An 8961-nucleotide genomic window follows, 5' to 3' on the forward strand; every position below is an offset into this window, starting at 1 on the left:
ACAGCAAACAAATTCAACTTAACCTATTACAGCACTTTAATAAATCATGTAATTATATGAAAGTGAGAACTGGATTTAAACTCAAAGATAATGTGATACTTCTTTACAACTTTGTTCTTTACCCTTTTTGTTTTAAGACTAAGGGGAAATTAATATTATGTGTTACATGTTGTTGGTGTGAAACAGTATAAATACTCTACTTGGTCTGCACCTCTGTGGAGATTTTGAGGATTTCGTGGTCTTTGCTTTGACAGTTTTTCCTCTTTCATCAGGGTCACGGCTCAGAAATGCACACAGAACATTGAGGTAGACCTGGGTGAGAGTGGCGGGTATCAGGACTTGTGTGGGGGGTGGCTGGTCTCTGTCATCTGTCCCATCGGTGGCGAAGTCTTCTCTTCCTCCTCTTCCTCTTGGTTCCAGTCCTGTACCTTTTCTTCTTGTCTCGTTTCCTCCCTCTTCTTCTCTGGAATGTATTGTTGTTGTTCCTGACTCTTTACCTTCCAGCAGCAGATGCTTCAGACAGATGCAGCAGATGTTGCAGAGGGCTGGGAGGTATGACAGGGACAGGAGGTGTTGGCTGGAAAGGAGGAGGTCTGCAGCCTGCAATCCAAGGACTCTGTCTGTGGAGTCACCTTTGGAGATGAGCGAGAAATTAGTTTCAACTCAGAGAAACTCAAGATAGATTTTAAACAGAGATCTGCCTGAGCCTCCTCTTCTTTTTGTTCGGGTATCTCATGTCCCGTCTGATTTTAAGCTGAGGTCAGCCACACTAAATTTAAACTGTCTGTTTTGCCATCCCCCCTAAAAATGTTGATGCCTACTATTTACACAATTGTTAGTCATTATGCATGAATATACTGTATTATACTGAGGTCACAGAAATATCTGTTCTCTGATTGTTTGCAAGGTGTGAGGTTAACTTTTAAAAACCTTATGTAACCGGACACCATTTATAAAGTGTTTGTTTGCAGTTTAAAATAATAGTCTATTAACGTAATTAAGATTTTGAAGGTATTGAATAAACTGCATTAAATGTCATCACTTCATAATTTTATCTTATTAGACATTTGTGTGAAATTTTGTTGAGTAATGGCCAAAAATGTGTTTTATTAGGTTCCAGGTAAATTTACTTTTAACCATCAAATTCGAATCAGTTCATCCTCGAGTCCGAGGGAACAACTTGCTTCTGAGATATTGTGTTTACAAGAAAGGGACGGACGGACAAACTGAAAACATTATGCCACTTACAGCAGCTGCAACAGACTCTCATTATAAAGAGATGTGGAGCAGTCACAGTTGAGAGAGACGGAAATAAAACCAGTAATAGAGCTGTGAGTGTGTGTGTGTGATAAAGAGGAAGCCTGTGTATGTGAGATTGCAAGAACACATCTCTACAGGACAGACAGTTTAAATTATATATTATAATAATAGGTATAATTAACCTACATGAATCTGTCTCTGTATGAATTATACAGAATAACAAATATAACTTCATCAATGTAAAAGCATGAACATTCTTTACCTTTCACTCCAAAGAAGTTGTCCACATACTCCTTGATCTGATGGCAGTCCCATCCCATCAGCTGCCCCAATTTATCCGATACGTCGTTCAAATCCATGACATCACGTACGCGACAGGTGACCAGCACAGTGCATCCTGGGAGAAGCTGACGATATAATAATGCTGAGATGAGGTTGGCGACAGGCAAAGGGCTTTCTGGGTCCAACCATTCTCCCGGCACCTCGTGTCTGGTGAGTTTGCTGTAAAACTCATCGTAGCCATCGAGCACCCAACAGCTTTGCTCTGGATTGGAAAGGAGGTAATCCACAACGGCTCTCTGCCCAAACAGAGAATATATGCAGACGGTTAGAAAAAAAGCATTAGCTCACCTCAATGACAAGTGTTAGTGTCTGTTATTCATTAGTAACAGTTGTTTAAATCAGTGTGGTTTACTAGTAAAGCAGAAAAATGCCTCACAAAGCAAAGCTTTGAGTGATATCTGCTGATGCAGCTCTTCACAGACGTCCTCCAGAGAGAAGACATTGTTCTAACAAGTGATGGATTCTCATGACAACAGTTTCATCAGCATATATTATTTGCTCTCAGCCGGAGGTGCTTAGTCCAATGTCATAGTCCCTTATCTCCCCATATTCCGGTCTCTCTACACTAACTGTCAAATAAAGGAAAATTACCAAATGAAAATAAATTTAGCATTTAACGCCAGAAAAGTCCTGATTTATGAAGGTATTGTTCTGGTATGGCTGAACCCATACCTTTTCCTCGTCGCCCCCTTTTGGAGGGAGGTAGTGTTGGAACAGCAGCTCAGACAGGGAGAGAGGGCTGGACAAGAGGTTGAGCAGACGAAACTCTAACAGGACAAACAGGCGGGATGAAGGGATTGGGCCCTGGATGATGAAAGAGAGGACAGAAACACAGGTAAGGCAGGAGGTCAGCGAGAGGATAGAATACTGTCAAAGGGGCGGCTGGTCAATACACCCCACCACTCTTCACCCAGCACAAGCTCTCGCCTCTATGCTCTCCTCTGGGGAATGGAGCTGCTGCTGATGACATGTTTCACACGTATCTGACAATTAAGTATCGATCGATCAATTGTTCTCCCTCTTAACAATAATAATTTAATCTGCCCCAGCCCCAAACCACAGATTATCCGTCATAATGCAAATATCTACAAAAAATAACTCTATTAAATAGTGGGGAAGTATTTTAACTTACAAGACCGAGTGCCCACTGCCGACCTAAACAAGACGTCAGCAGAGTCTTTCCTGATCCAGCCGGGCCAACGAGGACCGTCACTTTTCCTGCACATCCCTGGAGGAAGGTCTCCAGTGTCACTCTGGACTCCAAAGACCCAAAATCTCCATCAGGCTCTGAGTTCAGTGAAGGAAATGTGTTTAGTTAGTGGACAACAACATTTTATTATAAATGATTAGGAAAGTTAACATAGAAAATGCTTTTTTCTAGGGATGCACCGATATGGAAATTCTTGGCCGATACCGATATTTAAAACAACAATCTAGCCGATAGCCGATACCGATATTTGTTTATTACTTGAATGTGTCTGCTTTTCAAATGAGCCTTCAGATTTGTGGTGTTGAAATCCTTGGTGGTATTACCCCCTCTTGAAATGTCGGCTGAACATGTCTTGCAAATCTCTGAGACAGTGAAGAAATCCCACACAGCCGACGCTGCCGACATTGTCTCTGCTGTTTGTATGTAGTACCTGTTGCGCATGTGCACACCGGACCCGCATTTCTCCGCGCCGGTCAGCCCGCGATTCTCCGCTTGTGGTTGTATGTAACCTGTTCAATGTCGGGTGTCGGGGGTAAATGACGCATTCTCCAAGCAAGCCTTTAGCCCTCTCTCTCTTTTTATCTATATGACTGCTTGTGTGGCTGTAGTGGATGGGCAGAGGGGGACATTTAATTATGTGATTGGGAAAATTGGGAAAATTAAAACTCCAGGACAACAGAAGGGGAATACAAAGTATGGGATGCATATTTGATCATTTATATCATATAAAATATGTCATTTATATCGTTTAAAATCATTTTTCAGTCTGTTTCCTGGCGGATACGCCGTCGCATGCCGAAACCATCGGTGAAGGCGCTGGCGCGGCGCATCGCAGCCCATGTGAACCGCACAAAGGTTTAACAGGGGGTGGATGGGAGGCGCCTGGTTTTCTTGGCGCTGCGCTGCGCGGCGCTTCAGCGCCCGGTGTAAACCCGCGTCAGTGTACCATAATCTGGATGCCAGATTGGCAGGCTGCAGAAAACATACCAATGAACATCGGCCAATGTTATCGGTGAAAGTCAAGTTTATTACCGATACGCCGATAGCAGTAAACGAGGCAAATATCGGCCGCTACCGATATATGGCCGATACATCGGTGCACCACTACTTTTTTCTCATTCACGCTCTTAATTTTTGTATTCAGTTCAATGAGATACATGTAGCTATATTTTTAAATGAAAATTTAATTCAAACTAGATAATAATCAAATAAATGAATCAGACACTTGAGAGGAAGTCGTGCGGACCTGGTGTTCTGCTCCCTCTGTCTGTCGGTCCCGGGGTTTGATCAGGTCTGTCCCTGCCTCTGGTTGCCGTCCTGAGGTTGACCCACACGTTTTCCAGCTGGACGTCCTTCACAAGGGCCTCACTCAGTCGCTCCCACCTCCTCAGCAGTAAAATCATCACTGCAGCAATGTACTGCTCCCAGTAGTCTGTAGTACATTAAAAATACACATTATTTGCAGAGGGCAATTTCTTTGAGAAGAATTCTTCATTGTTATTGTTTAATTTGGAAATGTCGGCGTGTGTGCTTGAGGAATGAAGTAACTTCTAAACACCAACAAAACACTTCATCAGGTTCTGGTTACGCATTTTAACAAGAGATCTGGTTAACCCTAGTAATTTAATACCCAGTAAAAGAAACATAGTTAACACGCCTTTTTTTACAGGCAACTTTCTCTTGCGGTTTTTACTATTTGAACAAACTCAGGTTGCAGTTTTACGGTTATGTCCCGATGTTGGTGGCAGCTCAGGACACAATTCTGTGTCTCCGTCTCTCACTCTGCTAACTCATCACTCAGACTTTATTTTAAGAAAACATCTTTTCACAAGTTTGACAATTCACAAACAAACGTTAGTAAGTGTTGTGTTCATTGTGCTCTGCTGACATTTTTAATTACATTACTATAATTTCCACTCTGACAAAGTGATAACACAGCTGGTTCCTCTACACCATATTCAATCCTCTTTAAAATTCCATGGATTTAAATCAGTCAGTGACATTTTGCCAGGTTAGCTTGTGAATGTGGCTGTAATGAAACATGGTTGAGGTGCGGTGTGAATGTTCTACCGATCCGTGGGCGTTTGATAAGCTGCGGCTCTGAATGCGACGAGGACGACTCCTCATTTGTTACACTGGGGCTGGAATTTTCACAAACGTCTATAGTGCAAAAAAACACATAGAAGACACACAGTACATAAAATACAGAGCAATACTAGAAAATAAATACAAAAAGACTACAGCACTGCAAGAGTTTGACATGTTTTGTACTCTTACACTCTCAATTTCAGATTCTAAATTGTCTATAAATAAAAAAAAAAAAAATGGAAATATTGGGGATTCCCAAAGTGAAAGAACAAAAAAAGTTATAAGACAGCTACCTTTTCACTTTCACTTTTCCACTTTAGCATTTCTGTCTGACTACATCTGCTGTTGAGCATTTACTGGCTATCGAATAAAGAGCATAGAAGAATTTTAAATATTAAAACAATAATTAAATAGAAACTGTCTTCATTGTACTGGGGCTCAGTTACAGTAGAGACAAATATTTTGCAATTAGCATTCAGAGATTATTTGTTGTTTTTCAAACATACAAGGAAAATTAATGGGTGAATGCTAATCAGGAATTTCTTATATCTAATTACAGTGTATTAAATTTGTGTCATCTACCAGGTAAACTACATTTTATTTTGAAAGCTGAATTGGCTGTGTGATACAGTCCTGCATGTAAAGGCCACCTTAACACAGACTGATGCTCTCACAACAGTCTAACCTTTCAACATTTGAATCTTCATTTCATACTCACTATTTGCATATCCAGCCGCTGACATTAGCCTAGATTCCAGGCGCATGGGGATATTCTCACACAGGATGCACATGATTTGGAGGAAGTTGCGGCAATCCGCGGCCTTGGCCGTGCTGAAATAGTCCAACGCATCTTTGATACCTGCTGCAGAGGAGCGAGGGGGGGCTTCGAGCTGAGCACCAACGCTCCACGTCGCACCACCAGGCATCATTTGGCACAACTTCTTTATGATGTCGGGCGACTGACTGCTGAGGATGTGGAACAGTTCGGAGGATTCCTGAGCCAAGACGACGTTTACATTTTCATCGCCAGGGTCAAGGTTCTCATCCATGGTCAGACTCCATCAGCTGAGGCACAAAACAAGGACACATGGACACAAGCACAAAACAAATTGACACACAATTCGCCTCAAACGTTTTTCTGCCTAAAATACTGACTTTATGTATTTCAATTACATATTTAAGTTCCACGTAACTTTATTGCATAAGTTTAATGTTCAAATAAAGTTAAACTCATGCATTAAACACACAAAATATTTAATCAAATCACTGTGACGTTTCTTGATTCATTCACACTAACTCAACATGATAGAAAACACTTCCTTAAAAGGGACCCATTACATTGAACTTTAACATCTAATTCAAATATATAAAGTCAACATCTTCTTGAGTGGGTGGAAGAATAAACACCTGTCTAAACTGACCGGAGATCTACCTGGACTTCATATAGTCCCTATAAGTCAATAAAACACACACACACACTTCACAGTTTGCACACTGGATTCATGGGTATGAATCATTCATCTGTAGACGTCGACAATTATTAAATCTGAGTTATTTACTTCTTGAAGACCCTCATGTTCAGTCGCATATAATTTGCCTCCTTCAATGACTTGCAGCACATATTTGCTTTCATTAATAACAGTTAAAACGTTTCTCCTTTTTCATTGACATCAAATTGCCAAATGTTTCCATTGGCTTAGATATCACGTTGTGTTTTTTCAGCCACAATATTGAATTAAAATGTGAAAGTGAAAGAGTAATTATAAAGAAATAGACTCATATTACACTAATGATAGTTTTACGCATTATATTATCCATACATATAAATAGGAGATAATAATACGTTAAATCTGCCTAAATGACAATATATTATCACACAGTATATATTTATCATCGTGTACTTAATCATATTATGTGTGTGTGTATTCTCAGTGTTTAAAGAGTTTATTTCTGACATAGAATAAGGTGCATGTGCATTTGTTTTGAACGCATGTTTCCTGAGTTTTTATTATATGTTGCGCACATGTTGTATTTCACCGCTGTAATCATCATTAAACTTCTCGTTTCTTCGGTATAAATGTTTTTTATGTTAAAACTCAAAGAGAGAGGGCGTTTATGTTTCCTGTGCATTTCCTCCATCGTGTCCCCAAAGCCTCAGCGAACCGAGGTCATTTAAGGACACGGAGTCTGCGGAGTCTTCACACCGTAAATCCGCACAAACACATTTCGTGGTGAACACAACGACGCATTTGTGTTTATTGGGTTAAATTCACAGTAGTTAAGTTATCGTAAAATCGACACTTACCGACAGCTGGTGTCGTTCACCGCATCTCTCTGCAGCCACGGTCTATTATTGTGAAACGAAACCAAGTCAGAGGACTTTTGGTTTCGCTTTTGCGTAAACAAAACTGCCATTAGTTCTGCCGGAGCCGTCATGTCTTTAATAACTCACAATTAGTGCACAATTTATTTATCTTGTGCGCAAAAGACAACGATCTAGTAAAAACTAGATCTCGTGTGCACAACTTCATTGTCTTGTGTGCACAAGATAAATACATTGTGCACTAATTGTGAGTTAATAAACACGTTTTTAGCTTTTAAGAGGAAATTTCTCAAGTTTTATGATTGAAACAGTCCTTCCAGCTGAGCAACAACGATTTCATTGTGTGACATGCAGGTGCAACAATAAAACACAAACATCTTCTTCAATAAATATCTTGTGCTATAGTAACTTGATAATAACTTGTGCAAACAAGATTAACGTTTGGTAAGGCCCCTTCGCTAATGATGAGCTCAGCGCTTGATTGTGTGTACATGGAAACCAATGAACCTGCATGGCTCAGACAATGATTCTTACTGAAGCCTGTACAAGTGTGTGAGGTACATTCTGGACATGGATTCATATAATTGAGCTGTAAGTATTAAATAATTGAATTAGTGTGGTTTAAATAAACAGCTCTTACTGTAAAACAGGAATATCTATCAGAGAAGGAGGGAGAGAGCAAGGAGACTGGTTGTCTGTCATGTGCCAGTACGGGACCATGACCCAGAAAAGAGCTGGTGCCTGTTGTTTTACAAAAACCTTAGCAACTGCCTTGTGCCTCAAAACTCCCACCTCACACAGTGGCACAACACCACCTAACCTCTGACCTCCCAGTTCCCACCTTTATTCTTAGTGTCCTGACACCTATCTCATTACATTGAACAGGCGTATTTGGATAGATGCAGCATGCTCAATCTTAGGTGATCCTAAACGAAGAGATGTAATGTTTATTACAATAACAATTGTTTCAAATGGATTTTGACTCATCCCAGACACACTTTTACAAACAGGCGATACCCATCCTTATGATTTGTCTTCCTTGTGGAACATCACAAAAAATATCCTAAAACTAACTTACCCAATTTTAAAACCGTCATCGACTGATGACACTGATTTTTTCAGTGACAACTGGGTTTTCTGGGCTGACTGAAGAGCAGCTAGTAAAACATCTTAGTACACATGCTTTTCGACCTAGCATCCCTGTACTAATTGTGTCAGACTCTCTACAACTTGTAGTATTAACCTCGCAACTGACATTTATTTTCTAAGTATTCATCTATTTGCGTTTGGATTATTACCTACATGTTTTCAAATAATTCATTAAAATTAAATATTAATACAGATATATTTAATTCATTTACTTGTTGGCACCCAAGTGAAAACAATCATTGTCCTCACTAAACTTTAGATATTGCTTAAAACTGCATTCAACCAATTCAGAGTAAGCCCAGCACCCTCTTACTCTTTCATGACAAGACAACTTCATTAAACCCCATACTTTGCAACTGCTCAAGTTACATGATGGATTATGACAGAGGGCCCCTGAAAAATGTAGCTCAAAGAAACATAGCATGTGCTGGACCCCAAGTAATCTGACAAATGTCACATAATACATACTGGGTTCATGTGAACAGTAAAGATCCCAATAACAATTTGATTAAAATTCAATTCATAGTATTCATACTATTCAGAGGAAATGATTAAGATTTTTCTTAGAGAAAAATACTGGTTTAAACTT

The 8961-nt window shown here is 40.0% G+C and overlaps 1 protein-coding gene across 1 annotated transcript in view; it reads right to left on the bottom strand.

The window, feature by feature from the left end:
- Positions 1–7295, bottom strand: part of nlrc5 (NLR family, CARD domain containing 5) — a 28444-nt gene extending 21149 nt beyond the window's left edge. Inside the window, exons 1-8 of the mRNA XM_035156038.2 lie at positions 7206–7295; positions 5619–5965; positions 4883–4972; positions 4059–4244; positions 2735–2889; positions 2275–2406; positions 1523–1838; positions 212–632 (exon numbers count right to left, since the gene is read on the bottom strand). Coding sequence (XP_035011929.1) covers positions 212–632; positions 1523–1838; positions 2275–2406; positions 2735–2889; positions 4059–4244; positions 4883–4972; positions 5619–5949 — 1631 coding nt within the window. The 5' untranslated portion in view covers positions 5950–5965; positions 7206–7295. The remainder of the gene's footprint in view (positions 1–211; positions 633–1522; positions 1839–2274; positions 2407–2734; positions 2890–4058; positions 4245–4882; positions 4973–5618; positions 5966–7205) is intronic.
- Between the last annotated feature and the right edge of the window lie 1666 nt (positions 7296–8961).

Source organism: Hippoglossus stenolepis, chromosome 5 (genome assembly GCF_022539355.2).
Source record: "Hippoglossus stenolepis isolate QCI-W04-F060 chromosome 5, HSTE1.2, whole genome shotgun sequence".
Taxonomy (NCBI): Eukaryota; Metazoa; Chordata; class Actinopteri; order Pleuronectiformes; family Pleuronectidae; genus Hippoglossus; species Hippoglossus stenolepis.